The sequence below is a fragment of the Alligator sinensis genome, unplaced genomic scaffold (genome assembly GCF_000455745.1).
Source record: "Alligator sinensis unplaced genomic scaffold, ASM45574v1 scaffold419_1, whole genome shotgun sequence".
Lineage (NCBI taxonomy): Eukaryota > Metazoa > Chordata > Crocodylia > Alligatoridae > Alligator > Alligator sinensis.
In genome coordinates this window covers 753,514-771,940 of record NW_005842360.1, presented here as the reverse complement: position 1 = coordinate 771,940, position 18,427 = coordinate 753,514, and the positions used below count along the sequence as shown (strand labels likewise).

Sequence of the window (18,427 nt, the reverse complement as noted above, 5' to 3'; positions counted from 1 at the left end):
GACCTAGAAGGAGTTACGGGTTTTTAAATGAAACAAACCTGAATCATAGGCTGAAATGCACAAAAAACCCCAACAACTTGAAGTATTTTGTGAAGATTCTGAAGTTTCTGTATCAAGATTCTTGCATCTTCTCACAGCTTCTTGCAGGAGCAAAAGTGAATGAGCTGACCAAACACCGTCAGACTGCTCTCCATTTAGCAGCTCAGCAGGACCTTCCCACAATTTGTTCTGTCCTTCTTGAGAATGGCGTAGACTTCGCAGCTGTAGATGAAAATGGAAATAATGGTAAGTGTTTATGGTTGTGCAAAATATATCCACTGTTTACATCACTGCCATTCCAGCAATCCAGTTTTTACTCTCCAAGTTGTGGAGCTCAGCTGCTGAGTGCATCCTGGATGTTTCAAAGATATGAAAAGGTTGAGAGGAAGCCCCAGCTGAAGTGTCGGGGGGGGGGGCGTGGAGGGGAGTACACAATTTTAGCTAGCTATGTTGGGATGGCAGGAATGGGAAAGCCTGCAAAACCCGTTGAATCTTGAGTTTGTCTCCCTTCCCCAGCTCTGCATCTCGCAGTGATGCATGGTCGTCTGAATAATATTCGTGTCCTTCTGACAGAATGCAACGTGGATGCAGAAGCCTTTAATCTCAGGTGAGTAGTTCAACTTCCATACTAAGGAGTCATCTATGTGAATGAGACTGTAATTAGTCAAAAGCAACTCTTCACCAGTCTTAGCATTATAAGGGTTATTAAAACCATTGCTAATTCTATAGATCTATCTTGGAAACTGCCACCTGCATTTTTACAGCTTTAAGCATGTTCAGGTTTTTAATGAAGCACAACTTAATTTCTGAAAAGGCATTTGACCTTCCCACTCTTGTCAAAAGTTAACTAAAACCAAGTGTTTTGAACTAGATTACTAATTTGAGAAAACAAAACCAACTTTGGTTGCCTTGCTGCTTTTTTGTGCAGAAGCTGGCTGGGATAAATAACCATGGTTAAACAGATCGTGGGCTGCATGGTGTAATAGATGTGTTGTAGCATTTGGGTGTCTTGTCTTGTGTCAGAGGTCAGTCACCGATGCACATTCTGGGACAGTATGGGAAAGATAATGCAGCAGCCATCTGTGAGCTCTTCTTGGAATGTATGCCAGAATACCCTCTAGACAAACCCGATGCTGAAGGAAACACAGGTAAAGAGAACTTGGCAACTGTTGTATTTGAACTTTTTGCTTTAAACTGAACTGAGGAAAGCATGACCAGTTGGCACTCGCTGCTGAAACTGCAGATGCAAATTGTCATCTGCAGAGTTGATGACAAACTAAACCTGTTGAACGTTGTCTAGCAGTACAGTGTCTCTGTGGGAGAGCTGTGGCCTGTACCGGTATGGAAATAACTGCCTTTGCTTTCTAGTGCTTCTGCTGGCCTATATGAAGGGAAATGCTAACCTATGCCGCGCTATAGTGAGAGCTGGGGCTCGTCTCGGAGTTAACAATAATCAAGGAGTCAATATCTTCAACTACCAAGTTGCTACAAAACAGCTTCTATTTAGACTCCTGGGTAAGTATCCTATGTAAGGTACAAAACTTTAGTGTTAAGAGGAGGAGGAACACCTATTGCAAATTATCTAAAATAAGGGTCCTGATTTTTAAGATGAGCTGAACTTGCTGAATGCAGCCAGATACTACTGTGGGATTTGTAGATGTTCATTACCTCTTTACCTGATCTTTTCTTTGGAAAAGATCTCTTAAACAGCACCAAAAAGCTAAAAAGGTGTTTTTTGCTTTTTGTTGCTAATATTGCAGTGAATGTGTCTGCTCTTGTCTGCTTTGGGCTTTTTTTTAAAGCTTCTATATTGAAATTTAAGGTGTTGAATATCGGTCTTGTAGCTTTTGGTACCAAGTAGTCCATGTATAACATGAAGGAAGCTGTAGGGCCTGGACAACTGAGTCCATGTAACCAGTGGTGATAACTTAATACGGGGGCAAGGTGAACATTTTCAGTAATTGATGTAAAAAGGCTCCCTTGAGGAGAAAGCCTCTTAATGCAACCTGTGCAAGTCTTTGGGACAGGATTGACTTCTGTTTTGTTTACAGACATGCTGACAAAAGAACCTCCCTGGTGTGATGGCTCCAACTGCTACGAATGCACTGCCAAGTTTGGGGTCACGACAAGGAAGCATCACTGGTAACCTGCTTCAGCATCCTACTAACCTTGTAAACCTAGCTTAAACCAGTGTTTCCCAACCAGTGTGCTGCGGCACAAGTGTGCTGTCAGAAATGAACAGGTATGCCATGACATTTTGCCATGGTAATGAGCTACGATAGGTATGATGATGGGGAATGCCTTAACAGGTGTCACAGAATTTTTTATTAACATAAGTGTGCCTTGGGCTGGAAAAGGTTGGGAAACACTGGCTTAAGCCAAGGTAGCTTATCCTGGAAGAAACGGAGTTTGGAATTGAGCATTCTTTTGTTTGAAGGACAAAGCATGTTGCCTTGTCTTATTTCCATTGTTAAGTAGCATAGACTTTTTTTTACCCCTAGCCTGGCTGAAATGCCTTTTTAGTGTGCAGGCTACCATCTGAGTGACAGGCTGCTGGAGGGTAGACTACCTACTGTTGGAAGGTGAGAGACTGCTTAGGAGCTCCTCATCCCAATGAGCAGCCACCTCTTTTACAGTGTTTGGAGCATGTTGTATTTGGAGTGCACTGGCTACTGGCATTGGCAGACCTGACAAGCTAAAATGGGGAAGAGAAATGACAGCCATTGCAGTCCAATAGCTCAGGCTATGTTCCTGGTAACATGGGAAGTAATTTTTAAAATGTGGGTATACCCACAATAGCATAGCACAGCTTTGTGTAGATCATGGGTCGTGCCCCAAGGCTGGGAACTAAAATCAGGGTCGTGGAGGGTCTTCAGTAGGGTTGCGAAAGGTGTGCACACATGCTTGTGGGGCTGCTGTGTACAAAAGGGGCAATGGCAGCTCCCCTGCCCCCGAGCCAGTGCTGCCACACTCCGCTCCCAGCAGCCCCTGTGGCACCAGGTCAGGAGGTTGGCCAACTTAGGGTCGCAGCAAAAAAAAGGTTAGGGACCACTGGTGTAGACACTGTCACCTTACAGCAACGTGATGTTGGCCTAAAAAAATCTGGGTCAGGTGGAGGTCTGCGAGCCCTACAGTAATCTGCCCAGCATCCTGTTCAAGGGAAGGGGTTAGACTTCAGGAAGGCCTTCAGCATGGTATCCCACCCCATACTGGTGAACAAATTAAGAGGCTGTGACTTGAATGATTACACAGTCCGGTGGGTGGCAAATTGGCTAGAGGGTCGTACCCAGAGAGTGGTGGTGTACGGGTCGGTATCGACCTGGAAGGATGTGGACAGTGGGGTCCCGCAGGGCTCGGTCCTTGGACCGATACTCTTCAAAGTCTTCATCAGTGACTTGGACAAGGGAGTGAAGTGTACTCTGTCCAAGTTTGCGGATGATACAAAACTGGGGAGAAGTGGACACACCGGAGGGCATGGAACAACTACAGGCAGACCTGGGCAGGTTGGACAAATGGGCAGAAAACAATAGAATGCAATTTAACAAGGAGAAATGCAAAGCTTCCTAGGGAGGAAAAATGTCCAGCATACCTACTGGCTAGGAAATGACCTGCTCGGCAGCATGGAAGTAGAAAGGGATCTTGGAGTCCTAGTGGACTCCAAGATGAACATGAGTCGTCAGTGTGACGAAGTCATCAGCAAAGCTAATGGCACTTTATCGTGCATCAGCAGATGCATGACAAACAGATCCAAGGAGGTGATACTTCCCCTCTATCGGGCGCTGGTCAGACCGCAGTTGGAATACTGCGTCCAGTTTTGGGAGCCGCACTTCAAGAGGGATGTGGATAACCTAGAGAGGGTCCAGAGAAGGGCCACTCATATGGTTAAGGGCTTGCAGGCCAAGCCCTACGAGGAGAGACTAGGGCACCTGGACCTCTTTAGCCTCCGCAAGAGAAGGTTGAGAGGCGACCTTGTGGCTGCCTATAAGTTCATGGGGGCACAGAAGGGAACTGGTGAGGCTTTACTCACCAAGGTGCCTCTGGAGGTCACAAGAAATAATGGCCATAAGCTAGCAGAGAGCAGAGTTAGACAGGACATTAGGAGGAACTTCTTCAGTTAGTGGCCAAAATTTGAAATGGGCTCCCATGGAAGGTGGTGCTCTCCCCTACCCTGGGGGTCTTCAAGAGGAGGTTAGATAGGCATCTAGCTGGGGTCATCTAGACCCAGCACTCTTCCCTGCCTATGCAGGGGGTCGGACTCGATCTACTGAGGTCCCTTCCGACCCTAACATCTATGAACCTGAGTTTACTGTCATCAGTCAGTCAAGGCTGCTATGCCTCTAATTATGGGCTGACTGGGCCAAGCAGCCAGGCTTTTTGAAGCACAAATATTTAACTTGTAAATCCAACAGTTTCTTTCTGGGAGGGATTACTGGGATGCCTTTTCAAGTTAAAGGCTCAATATCTGTGATTGCTTCCAGTTAGTAAGGTCATGTCAAGTAGCTTAATTCCTTAAACCCTGGATATCTTTTTCCAGCTGAAGAGGCTAGAGTGCCTGTTTCAAAGGTAGACCTTTTAAGCTGATTAGTTTTACTAGAGGGAATTGGATCCTAAAGCAGTATGTTGGCTATGGGGAGAGTTGGTGTTAACTGAATTGTGACATGTCTTGGCAAGAAGACCTTTACATAACTACTGGTGGGTTGTGGCACAAACTATAACAAAAGCACCTAGTGTCCTACATGCAGTGGTTCTCAACCATCTTTGTACCAGGACCTGTTTGTAAAAGTTGGCCAGTCCTGACCCAGTGCCCCTCACTCCTAACCTGCTGCCCCAGACCTGTAGCTGGGGGGGGGCAAGCAGCCCCTTGCATGCTAGAACTCTGACAGCCTGCAAATAAAAAGCAATGGTTTCTCTCTTTTTTTTCCCTCCATTTTAAGGAAGAATCCACTTTTAAACTTTGTTTGTGACCATTTCATATATTCTTGTGACCCACGGGTTGAGAAATGCTGTCCTGAAAGTACCAGATTCTCTTTTAAAACATTGGCCACTAATGAGAAGTATAGCTGTCTCACACATCTCTCTGCAGCAAGTGTTTTGTTTGCCCTAGGTACTCGTACAGTGCTAACAGGGTCCTCAAGGATCTGGGGTATTATGTCAATGAACACCTTCCTCTGTTTGTTTTTCTCCCTGCAACAGCCGGCACTGTGGACGTCTGCTTTGCCATAAATGCTCCACGAAGGAAATTCCCATCATAAAATTTGATTTGAACAAGCCTGTTCGAGTTTGCAACATCTGCTTTGATGTCTTGACTCTGGGAGGAGTCTCTTAGTATGCTGTGCAAGGAAGAGGATTCCCCATCAGCCCTCTTCTGACAGCAGCTCTGCCAACAAGCTGTACCAACAGGGAGGGGAGGCCTATATACATGTCTGTCTTCTGCAATAGACTGAACTAATTAAGGACCATGTTATGATATATTCCAATATAAATGATTTTTGTATGATTGTAAATGTATTGGGCTGTGATGGATGTCACTAGGAAGTGGAGTGGATTGCTCACCCCTAAGTGATCAACAAAATTGAGTGGGACCCTCTTCTAGTTGCAGTGGGGTATGGAACTTAAAGCCACATTAGCCTGGTGTCCTGTACTGATCCAAATAACCAAAACAGGCCTGTGCTTAACCATGGTGCATTGCACTGAGCTACTCCCTTAGGTCCTGCCACTTCTAGGCTGTGATGGAGATGGCACTGAACTTCAGGGTAAATGGTAACTGTTCCCTTTTGCATTGTCTTCACAAAGATAAAGGCTCCCTCTTTCTGTATAGAAAGCTTTTTTTTATAAAGCTGGACTGTGCTGTTACAACCACTACTCATTTCAAGGCTAGTTTTCAAGCAGGGTTTAACTTCATTCATAACTCAAGAATTGTGGCCTTACAATAGAAAGCTTTACAACATCTCCATGATGCAAAGCAGTCAGGATTATAGTTCCACATTGATACCTCCCCTTAGTAATGGTCTCATTAGCTTTAGCATGTTCAAGAGAACTGCAGTCTTTACTTCTGCTCATGCCTACCAGATTTGTCAGTCTGCTTGTGTTGCACTTTCATACTTGTGTTGCAGGGCCTGCCTCCCACACACCCACACTTTTTTGTACAAAAACTCAAGTGCTCTGAGAAGACCTAAGCTTACACTAAACGAGGAAACACTAACGCAGATTGCATAGTCCTAACTTGCTGAAGAGCAATATAGTGCTGGAGGTGCAATTATGAATCCTGTAAGGCAGACAAGTTACCTGAATGCCTTTTCTTTCTTTGAGACCTGGTGTAGGGGAGAGCCAACACGCTGGCCAAGAAAGAACATGCTGCTGCCCTGCTAGATGTCCAATCAAGGTCTCAAATTCAAGCGGAGGGGGTTTGTTGTTGGCAGTGCTTGAAGGTTCACTGTTAGATCTTTGCCACTAATTTTGAAAGGAGATTGATCTGCGTTGTTAATTGGCCTTTTGTCTCAAACTGCAGCAAGCTTTTCTTCTGGGCTTGGCTGTGGCCACTCCTTAAACAGGTTGAATCTAGGGGCAGGGTGCAGGGGGGGATGACAGTTTCTCTTCAAAGTAGTCTGTAAATTACTTGGGTGCTAGTAAGCACTTGCCCAGATTTTTTTTTTTTTTTTTTTTAAATTGGCTGTAGTATTTGTAGGCCAATATTACAGACATGCTAAAGAAAATGTGTGCTTAAGAACAAAATCTTACCTTGTTTAAGTTTTAACCCTAGGAGGGAGAGAGTAACACCCAACATTTCCTAATCTCTGCTCCATGGACAACTTGTGTACATATTTATTCTTTTTCACTAACCACTACTCATGTACACAAGTACGTTTTTGGGAGAAAATAGTTCATTTCGGTTGCGTGGTCTAGAATAGTGACACGGCAGTGCAAGACTTACCTAAGATGTAAAATGAGCTGATAAACCAGAGTGCTACTCTTCTACATTTCTGTGACTTACAGGATATGTTTACTTTGGGCTGGGGGGTGGGTGGGAAACCTTGGGCTGGTGCAGTAAAAAGGTTTTGGAAGACCTTGTCAAGGCTGCTGTTAATGTATTGTCATAAGAGTTTCAGTAAATTGCTTGGTCTTCCAACATGTAGGTGCAAAAACTGGAACCCTGAACCTGGTAACACTAGGGTGGAATAATAGACTAACTCTCTAATGCAATTATGATATGATTAGTGTTAATGCCAGTTACAATCTCCTTCCAGCAGAGCTCACTAAGTGATGCCTCTAATGTAAATCTTAGTTTCTGTGCAACTCTCAACCTGCAGCAGGCTTGTTCTAAGAGTTGAGAGGAAGGGCATAAATGCATTTGACAGAAAAGTACAGCTTTTTGTGTGCATTTTGGATGACCAGAACTGATGGGAAATATAAGAATAGTTTCATATGGTTTATGATGGTCTTTAAATGTCACAATTCAGTTTGACAAAAACAGTGTAAATTCCACTGTCTTGTCAAATGGTTGGTTTAGACCAGTTGACTAACTTGATCCAGGAATAGTGTGTAACTTGTTTAGTTTGATCCCCTCCTAAAAACAAAACAAAAAACCCCCCAAACTGTCAAGCAGAGAAATTAGTGGCCAAGGAATTTAAATGCAGCACTGGAGGGATTGTTATTTCGGGAACTGCAGTGATCTCTAACATGGATTGCGTTAAATTTCATGGAAAGCTTTTTAACTAAAAGCATTTAAACCAACCACCAGTGGAGTTGCTGAGCGATAGAAACAAGCTGCTTGACCCCTGCCATTCTAATCAGTTCCTTAAGCTGCTGAGACCAGTATTGCTCAGGTTTTGTAACAACTGGAGCATCCGAGACCTGCAGTAGGTTCCACCTCATACCACCGCCTCCCTGCTCCTACTAACTGAGTGGCATAGAAATTGTTGATTTTTCTGTTTTTAAAACAAATGGATAGTCTGCTGGCAAATACTGCATAACTCCTAAGATTCTAGCAATACTGGTTTTGTAATAGACTATCTGCTCCTCGAGCTTAAGGGAAAGCTTGGCTATAACTAGCCCTGTAATATACACACGTTGGGTTCTGCAGACTGAATTCACAGTACATTTCAACAAAATTGATAAATGAAGTGCCTTTTTCTTGTGAGACTGTTTCATGGCAGTCAGTTTGTAATGGACTATGCTTTCTGCTGGGATTAAAAACCACACAATTTAACTATGAAACCCAATAACTTAGCCTCTTGGTTTCCTGTATTGCACAACTGAAATCCACTCGTGTCTGCTGCCTTCTGTTTAGAATGAGGGAGCAGTTTTTTTTTCCCCCTCCCATGAGGGAAAACTTGAGTCCCTGTTCCTTTCGACACAATCCACTGAGTATCTGGGTGGTGGTGGTGTTTCCCTTGGACTTCCAAGTATGAATGGGAGGTTCCCTGCTAATACTCTAGTGAACTGGAAGCTCTGGGACAGCCTTTTTTTTTTTTTTTTTTTGTCAACACATTTCTAGTTTTTTGAAAACAAATGCACTTCTCGTATCTGGCAAACAACATTGTGACCAAACTATTTTTGCTGTCCTTGGATAGTCGCAGGCTGGACTGAGTGACCCTGGAGACTGCTTTTGAGGCAAGAAAGGATTTCAGTCCTGTGAAATGGGCTCAGAACCACCAGCAAAATGGCTGGGAAAAGCTTGTGCTGCAGCTGCTTGTTCGTGGATAAACAGAGGAACTCCGTTTCCAGAAGAGATGCCCAGCACAAAATGGACTACATTTTTGAGCTTGTCTTTGGATATTTAAAGTTTGCGGGAAAGGAAACCTGGCACTGTTTCACACTACTAAGCATAGTAGAAATGTTTGGTGTTTAAAACGGTACTAATACAGCATCACTAAGTAGCTTCCTAAAAGCTGTCATACAGATGACCAATGACTTGTACAATTTCCTTTTTTTATGTAGCCTATGTACTCTAAATCTCTGTTCATAATACAGGGTGTCTTGTAGACCGAATGCAGTAGTTGACAAATCCTTGGATGAATTTCCCTGACATCAGGTTCATGGCAGGGTTAGATATTAGACATTTTCACTTACCTGGTTTTATTGAAATGTGAAAGATGGGGTCATTGGAAAGCCTATGGATAGCTGAAAGCAGAACTCTGAAACTTGTCATACCTTCTGTGAACTAGTCAAGTCTTAAAGCAATGGTATTTTTAATGGCATTGTTTGTTTGTCTGGAGTCCATTGTAAAAAGAATGTATCTTTTTCTTCCCCTAATATTAATTATTTCATTGTGTAACAATTCCTTGTAATAAACTCTGCATAACAAGATAATGGATCTGGATCATGGACTGTAAACATCCCATTTTATAGCAGTTGCTTCTCTGGCACAAGAAATGACTAGTACAGCCAGAAAAGTCTTGTCTTTGTGTACTTGGAAGTTGGAAGAAAAACTTCCCTTACAGGAGTTGAGAGTAAGACCTAATTAATCACAGTTCAAGATGAACTGTTTCATACCTGTAAGATAGGGTTATTACAACTACTCCTATTCTAGGTGTATGTTGTACTAATCTTAACTGCTCGTTTGTAATTGGTCTGATGCAGGCTTGATGCCAACTTTCCTATTCTGTCCTAGTCTGGTCAGTCTGAATTTCTTCTTTTTACTTGTCCCTTTCCCACCCCTGCCTCAGATGTCATTTTTGCTTCAGCTGCCCTATATATGAGTTGAGAGTTCACTGAAAGAAATTGCAAATAGAATGCAAGGTCACTGCTATAATAGGGATGGTCATATGAGCATATTCAAGAATGCCTTGCATAAAGGGAGGCTCTAGAGTTGTGTAAAACTAGCCAAAAGTAATTTGGTATATCATGCCGGTTCCGATAAATACTGACATTTCTGAATGTCATAGAAGGTTTGTTTAGCATTGAGTAGTTGTATATGCAGCAAAGCATCAGAATTGCCTGCTGTCCTGGCAACTGGTGCAGGGTAAAAGGAGGGGAGGTGTGCATGTCTTTCCCACCCCCTCCCAAGTCTTCCTTACCTTGCAAACATGGTTGGAAACTTCACTGGAGCCCTCAGCTACAGAGTACTGCTTTCCCAGCCAGGATCATGTAAACTTTCTTACATGCTGCAATTCAAATGTTTGGCTAGGCCAGGACTTGGCCTAGCCCATTTAATGCAAACATGTTACTGTTTGCTGTAAATAAATATCTAAAGTGAACATTAATAGGCTGGTCTTAACTGGCCTTTTGAACGATTGAGTTCCAGTCTTGCACTCTCTTGTCTTACTCCCCAGTGCCAGAACCAGCTCCTCTGCCTTGAGCAAAGAGCTAGGTGCAAGCTTTTTAGAAAAGAAAAGCTGCTGTTACACAGGCTGGTTGTGGCACTTTGCAAGTTATTGCAGTGAGAAAAAGCATTTTCTCTCACTGCCAGCAAGCGCTACAAGGCTTGATGTTAAACCTCCAGTGCTTTTAATGTCTCCTCCTTGCTTTTCAAGTTTGATTCATCCAATCCTAAGTTTCAATGAGTTTGGGCTGCTCCAGGTCACTGAGCTGAGTTCGTGACTGGGTGGAGATACTGCACAGTGGTGGCAGGTTACAGCCTGAGCCACAAGGACATTGATTTCATCTTCAGCACAACAATTTGATTCTTGTACAAGCAGGAGGAAGAGACGGTGTGTTTTCTAGCTCAGACTTGGTTTTAAAAAAATGACATGTTGATTTAGTCTTTTAGCAGACTTCCCAGGTGCAAGAGCAACAGGAAGGCAGAGGAAGAGATCAAGAAAACAAAATGTCCGTATCCTGCAACACTATAATAAAAGGGCTAGCTTTGTCTATGAAGGTAATGATCAGACACTTATTTCAATCTCACTTCTGAAAGATTTCTTCACTATTTAATTTATTTAGTTTCTACTACCTAGGACAGTGTAACTCAACATTTCTTTAGCCTCAACGTATGTTCCTGTAACTTCCAAATCTAGCAGCATATCACTTTAAAACCTAATATCACTCCTTTCTTGATTTATGGGGGAAAATAATAGAGCAATTCTTCTGATGCAAAAAACTCTGCAGGCCCACACAAAGTCAGAATGTTTTTGACACTGGCCACATCTAGCTGAGCATAGCTGTGCAGTATGTGGCACTGTAGACCCATCTCCATGTTCCTATGCTGCTACCTTGCAGTGCAGCAGGTGGATTTTGAACCCAGGGAGCTCCTGGGGTCTAAAAAAAATGCACAGGGAAAAAAAAGCAAGGTGGCACACATGGAGGCAGTGCGCACTGCCCAAAACCAGAGCCGCACTGGCTGCTGGCAGACTCCCACCTCCAGCAGTGATGCGGCTGCAACTTCCCCAGCCCCAAGGACAGGCTCCTGGAGCCAACAGTTACCGGCCCCAGCCTCCCCTACCCCATCTGGGGTAATCTGCTGTGCACCAGAAGGTACATGGCACAGGTGTTCCCCAGGGACACACAGTAGTGGCACAAAGTGTTCATCTTGCAAATTAGGTGTGGGCATTTGCACACCTAACATGGTGTTTGCTAATACTGTGCAGCACTCTTAAAAAGATCTCACAGGCCACTGCACACCCCCTCCCTCCTCAGTTGAATCACTGACAAAGGAATTATTTCTTTCTTTTCTAAGTTGAGAGGGAGAAGGTGAAATGTGAATTCCATTAAGTCAAAGGTGTCAAACATGACCTACAGACAAAATCCAGGCTACTAGCAGGCCACTGGATGTTGGAGGTAAGGGGGTAGCATGGCCAGGGTGAGTGGCTTGTCTCAGAACTGAAGGCCCTTGGGCCATGGCAGGTATTGTCACCAGTGGCAGGACAAGGGAGGGCTCGCATAGCCCCAGCCACCCTCCAATTGCCTCAGCCATTGCCATTACTGCAGCTCCAGTTCTTTGGCTAACAGTCCCATCTGCCACGTGCTCTGCACCTGAACCATCACCACAGCATGCCCTGTGGTCCGTACCAGCACCACTATATACCCTGTGCTTCATGCTGCTGCTGTGCATCCTGTGCCAGAGGTGGAGCATGCACCTTGTGCCCCATGCCAGCAGCCATGGCACAAAAGCATCAGTGGCAGCAGCTCTAGCTCCAGCTCCAGCTCCAGCATGGGGCACCGGCAAACAATGGGAGCTAAAGATACTGGGACTATCTTGTGCCCTGGGCTGGATCCAGCATGCATGCAGTCTTGTGGTCCAGATCTGGCCCATAGCTGGAGGCAAGTTTGACACCCCAGCACTAAGTACATGGTAGAGCCTAGCTCTGTAAACTGCCAGCAGTTGGTCTCCTTGGGCACCTATACCCATACAGCAAGGCAGTTCATCACAACACATCAGAGCAGACTCGGAGCATGGCAATTACTGCACTCCAGTATCACATGTATTAGTGTCCCTGTGCTGAAAAATGGCAGCAGGAGCATTTTAACTAAAGCTTGTTCAACAAGCTATAGCTAAAGCACCCCCATCGCCATTTTTCAGTGGGGACACTGCTATGTGAGGTTCCAAGTGCTTTACTTAGAGCAGCTTTCAAAACCACTCTAATTAAAGCGCTGCCCTCCCTCCCTCCCTCCCCACAAGCATGTGTATAAACACCCCTTGTTCCTGTCTGTACAGACTGCAGGACAGGGTAGTAAATACATCACACTTTAGGAGAATTGATCCCATGGAGACTGCTCCACCCAACCAGCTAGGTAATGGCTGGGCTGGAAGTAAAGTAGGTTTGTTTTGAAATTGCAGCTGCAACAAGTATGTATGCTGGCTTCACTATCTAAAGATGTGCGTTTGTAACTGCCTAGCACTTGAGTCTTGCATAGAAACAGCATCATCTGTGCTAGTATCTTTGACAATCAATTAAGTTATTGAACTAAGCAAAAGTAATGCCTCAAACCCACAACTGCACTGGACACAGGGTGGGAATTGTGACTGAGGGTCCCCATCTACTTACAAACATGATGCCATAAGTAGGGGTAATGAAAAAAAGATATTATAGCAGTACAATTACCTTGCTTGTCTGTGGCTTACTTTTGTGGTCTAGCTGAAGCGAGCAGTGCCATGGGGTTGTGAGGTTGGCTTAAGTCACACGAACTTTAAACTGCTCTGCAACATTTCTCTTATTTAGCCTGCAGTGCAAACACTAAAGAAGCAATGCAAATAAGGCCTCACCCAGTGTACCTTCTGCATTTGATAAGCACTGCTTTTCTATAACTGCACAGGACATTGGATGCCAAATAGCATGTTTGTGAAAGAGACCTCCCATACAAAATGTGTTGTCCTGAGCCACGGAGGTGATGGTGCCGCTGACAATGCAAACGAGCACTGCAAATGATTCTACTGCAAAACTCCTGCTTTGGAGGTAGTGGGGAGGAGTTTCATGTGCATGTTTCTGTAAGTTAAATGAGTGCCCAGTGTACTGATGTGCTGGTTCATTCCTTTGAATGCAGCACAGTCCTTCCGTAGCTACAGTTCCACACTTCTGTTTTTCCTTGCATAACCAAGAGTAACCATTTCTAAATACGGATTAGATGGCCAACTCCTAACATTTGCTTCCAAAGAGTGAGAAACAATGTTGAAACAAATATGGAAGTAGGAGTCTTCCTCTTTCACCATATATTTTTCTTTCATACACCCTGTACAGTGTGGTTCTTTCATTTATTTACACATGCTTATACAAACTGGTTCCTGATCCATGTTTTTAAGGTGCAAGAAAATCCGCAATGAAATGAAAAAGTGCTTTTTGTGCCCTTAGCCCTGTCAAACTTATTTCACTTTGGGGGCCAAAAAGCTTATTTTAACTTAGTCTCTTAGAGCACACCAGTCTGCTAGTGGATGGCACCCTTCATATTCTTGCAAGTGAGGATTGTCCAAGTCACCTCTGTCCTTATGCTCACTGTAATCCAGTTGCCCAGAAGGAGGCCCAGTAGTTCGCACACACACACAACAACTGTCTCTGGATCCAGGCTTGTAAAGCTTCCTCGGTACACCAATCCAGTCTCTCTTCACTCCTCCACTAAAAAAGATCAGATGCAATTAACAGCTTATTTCTCACACAGTTAATTGAACTGAGAACCCCTAGTGGAAGTGTTTTCCAACCTACAGAGAACTATACAATTAGATACTGTGCTTCAGAGAAAAGAGATTGGGGTCAGTTATGGGAAAGCTGGAGCCTGAAACAGAGACCAGCTCCTGTGTAAGCAAGAGCCAGGAACTTCCTGGTGCAGTTTTATTTGGCCACAGTGAGCGGCTTAACAAGCAGTAGCTTGTTGCCTAGAGCTTTTCAAACCAGTTTCACTATCCTCATGCCCTTCTGAGAGCAATTTGCTTATTTAAAAGTCTCTGGACTGCATGTTTTTTTGTCCTGACAATTACTTCCTCCACCCCAATGCTTTGTGACCAAGAACAACTTTTATATATACTTTGCTCTACAGTAGCAACTCTACGTGAAAAAGAGACATTTTAAACTGACTCCCTCTCCCATTACTGTACTGCATCTTATTGGGCATCTTGCAGCAGCAACGTTAGACTCAATTCCCTTACTGCTGGTGTGTTTCTTTTTTTTATACTAGATGCCAAAGGTATTGAATATTACGCAAAACAAGGTCCCAGACAATGTACCCAAAGGGCAGCACTATGGACCTCAGCCCAGCCACACCCTCACACATGCTTATCTTTCAGGCATGCAAGCAGTTCCACTGAAATCAATGTCACTAGTCATGCTGAAAGTACGTTTTAGTGCCCCATTGGATCATGACCCTGAGGGCACTGGCACCATTTTTCTGGGTGTATTGCTTTGTTTTTGTGTAGCAGAAAGGCCCCTTTTCCTCTGCATTTGCTTTCCCCTCTTTGGATATATTTCTCCTCTTCTGCCTTTTCTTCCTTCCTCTTTCTTTCACTATAAGATAAGGAATTGTGGTTTAAAGTTTGTATGTGTGCATTTTGTATCTCCCCTTGTATTTTGGTATTTTTATCTATTTGTGTGCCATGGCATTACTCTTGGAGCTTATATTCTATACTCTTCACCTTTTAACTAAATGTGTTTAGTTTCAAAAGTAAGTTATACGTTGTAACAATGTTAACAAGGGCAGGAATCAAACTGCCCCTTCCCTGTATCAGGCAGGCCCCTGAAAGAGCAAGTGAATCAGTGATTGAATGTGTAACACAGTAGCAGGCAACAATTAACACCTAGGGAAACCGCAGATCAACCAAGGGAAGAAATCAATAGGAGACAGTGTAACAACCGGGAATTCTCTAAACTTCACTGTTCGAGGGCTAGAAGCCCCGGTCCGAGTTAATCAACACTGGGGACCAACTTTTGGGACTGAATATCTCCAGATTGACCGCTCCCAGAGCCCTATTCAAAATTTGTCGACAGACTCCCAAACCTGCACGTACACGCGGATGACCCCTGGGGCTGACAGATGCCAACCAGTAGCCACCGAGGGGGAAGTCCCACGAGGGTCAACGACCCCTGGATTGGGCAAACCTGAAAACTGGGGTCACCAAAATCTGCCAAGGACAGATAAAAAGCAGTGAAGAGTGACCCTCACCAGCACCCTCTTGATCTCCAACTTGACCAGCACCTGACCTGTCCAGCCAGAAGGACCAGCCAGCGACCCCCTTCTGGAGGATAATACCACGCTGGAAGAAGCCTCGACTTGCCATCGATGGCAGACTCCAGCGCCTATGGAATAGGTATACCCGACTCGTGTGTGTGTGTGCGCGCGTGTGTGCGTGTATGCAGCCCCAAGGCTTATGATTTGATTTCATTGCAGTGTTTCAATCTGCCTAATAAACCCGAATTTTAAGGATCCCGAGTTGGACATTTGTAGCCAACATTTGTAACTGAAGTACGGCTTTTAAAAGCTGTGTACATGTTCCTGTAACGAGAGGCATGTTGTTAGGATATAAGGCACACTGGCTGCATTGCAACCCCATTGGCTTCAAAGGGAATTTTCCGAGACGCAGATTCCAACTGACATTCACTATATTGGTAAAGCAGCTGGAATACGGTCCCATTCATTTAATGCAGTGCCTCCCTCTGATCTTTGGGACTGGTTTGAGTTTACATAGCATCTGATATCTGTGTGGGAATAGCTGTCTGTGTAGGTACAATACACGCACACGTCCCACACCGGTTAGCAGAAGCAGCTGCTCATATGCCTTGTTGCAGGTTCTTAACCAGCATTTGTGGTTTCTGAAGATAACATTTTGCAGTCTATGTCAATGCTGACTCACTTCTGAACCATTCCATTCAAGCCAGGCTTGCCAGAGCAACTAAGCAAGCTCACCATACTACGCCAGCTAGTCAGGTCTGGCAACACACTGAGAGCCAGATATTATTTACAAGGTTGTCTCATTTCTAAGACAGGGATAACAGGTGAAGTAGTTAAATCATGGGCATCCACAAATACTAAATGATCACCTGTTACCTCAGCAGAAGCTCACTCTACTGTATCTGTGCTGCAGCCATCATCAGTTTCTTACCCAGCACAGGTCAGATGAGATGGGATGTTCAGAGGTATTTTGCTCTACACAGTCTAAAACAAGGAGGAAGACCAGATTCACCTTTGTTTGGAACACCAGAATCTGGTGCCACCACTTGAGCTCCATTCAGAGTTGCAAGGTGGAAACTGTCGGTTCTCCTCTTCACTTTGTGCCTTAAGCTTCAAGCCTTCTTCAATGAGGGCCTCCGCTTGTTTCAGAGCCTCTGTGGGTGCCCCGTTCTCATCATAGAACCTTCCCACCAGTTTGCCTGCGGAGAGAGGAGAGGTAAGGGGAGGAGCAAAGAGGAGTCATTAAGGTCACTACAGTTTTGGCTAAAAAGAGGGCGTTAACATGATTTTCTTGAAGCAAAAGAAACTCTGCAAGAGCAGCACATCTGACAAAGGCAGGTTTGGAATGGGCCAGGTCTCCTATTTGGAAGATGTCATTAAGCAGCCACAACCCTTCTGTCCCTGGCTCTCAAAACATTTTGCCATCAGTAACGCATGCAGGGTAAATTCGCCGTCTCAAAAATCAGGAAATGGAAACGGACAAAAGCATTAAAACAACCCAAGGGCACAGAATTGATGGCAACAATTCTGATTCCAAGTGCTCTTTCTAACTAGGGGAAACATTGTCTCCCTCACTACACCATGTTTTCCCAACACTGCTCCTGTCAAGCCCACAGACTACAAATCAGACTCATTCTTATTGTTTGCATTTTGCAGTTCGTTGCACCCACTTCGCAAGAGCAAATACTTTTCTCCCCTCCTTACTGCGATCCTCTAAAAAAAAAAACACAATTACTTGGCTAACATACCACTGAATAAGGTGGCTGTCTGTATCAAGCCTGCCAACAGTTAGACACGCGCCTAACTTTCAGAATAGGGATTACAGGTATTTAAAAGCCATCAGTCATGCTTGTCCATTATCAAACATGAGAGAACGTGGGCAGACCAGAGCCAAGAGATCGGTACTTTTAAAAGGCTGGATGGAGCGGCCAGTCCGTGCTCTCAGGTTTTTAGCCACAGCTCAGAACTGTTCATTCACCTGGAAGAAAAGGTCAAGTCTTCTGCCCAGCTATGGCGTTTCCAGCTGCGAGTGCCCAACTCATAGATTTCACAGACGTTAGGGCTGGAAGGGGCCTCGTAAAATCATCAGGTCCAGCCCCCTGCCCGAGGGGCAGGAAGTCAGCTGGGGTCAAAGGATCCCAGCACAATAAGCATCCAAATGTTTCTTAAATGTGTCCAGAGTAGGCGCTTGCACCGCTTCTTGGAGGAGTCTACACCAGGCCTTGAGGGGCTTGGACAGTAGAGAAGTTTGTCCTTATGTCCAGCCTAAAGCGACCGTTTGCAACCACTGGACCTCGTCTTCCCTTGGGCTGCCCTGGTGAACAGGCGCTCCCCCAGATCCTGATGCACCCCTCTCATGTACTTATCGGCTGCCACCAGGTCCCCCCTGAGTCCTGGTTTGACTCTGTGGCCTTTTCCTGATCCCGGCTGAAAAAGCTGCTGTGAGGAATCAGCTCGGCTGAAGGGATCACCCAGGCCTGGACGCGTCTGTACGACTCGGGCTTTCCCCACCCCGCGCCTGCGGAAAAGCGTCCTGCCCCGCGCACCTGGTCTGACCGTCTCCCCGTGCCAGGCGTCGCCCCGGCAGCCCTCCCCGCACCCCCCAAGCTGGGGGGACGGCACGAAAACCCTGCCGACGACAGGAATGTGTCCAGCTCTGCACAGCTCGTGCTCGCCCGCGTCCCGAGGCAGCGGCGGCATGGCCTGGACGTGGGGCCGGCCCTGCCCTGCGCCCCAGCAGTTCCCCCGGCCTCGGCCCCCCGGTGCTGCAGGGCCCCGCGCGCGCACCCACCCACCCACGAAGCCGTATTGCTCCTGGTAGAAGCGCAGCCCGCGGCGCAGCGCGGGCGCGTCCCGCGGG

The 18,427-nt window shown here is 45.4% G+C and overlaps 2 protein-coding genes across 5 annotated transcripts in view; one reads left to right on the top strand and one right to left on the bottom strand.

Moving 5' to 3' along the window:
- ANKFY1 (ankyrin repeat and FYVE domain containing 1) overlaps positions 1–9,345 on the top strand; it is a 50,371-nt gene extending 41,026 nt beyond the window's left edge. For all 4 annotated transcript variants that reach the window (XM_006029153.2, XM_025210588.1, XM_025210589.1 and 1 more), the window contains 6 exons: positions 138–285; positions 556–646; positions 1,063–1,187; positions 1,408–1,554; positions 2,091–2,181; positions 5,233–9,345. In XM_006029153.2, the coding sequence (XP_006029215.1) occupies positions 138–285; positions 556–646; positions 1,063–1,187; positions 1,408–1,554; positions 2,091–2,181; positions 5,233–5,365 (735 nt within the window). In that variant the 3' untranslated portion in view covers positions 5,366–9,345. The remainder of the gene's footprint in view (positions 1–137; positions 286–555; positions 647–1,062; positions 1,188–1,407; positions 1,555–2,090; positions 2,182–5,232) is intronic.
- Positions 9,346–13,647: 4,302 nt separating this feature from the next.
- Positions 13,648–18,423, bottom strand: LOC102375878 (neuferricin; the record flags this gene model as incomplete). The annotated part of the gene is made up of 3 exons (XM_006029168.3): positions 13,648–14,024; positions 16,580–16,766; positions 18,363–18,423. Coding segments are annotated over 3 exons (462 nt in total), but the record flags the coding sequence as incomplete, so codon positions are not given.
- Positions 18,424–18,427: the final 4 nt, after the last annotated feature.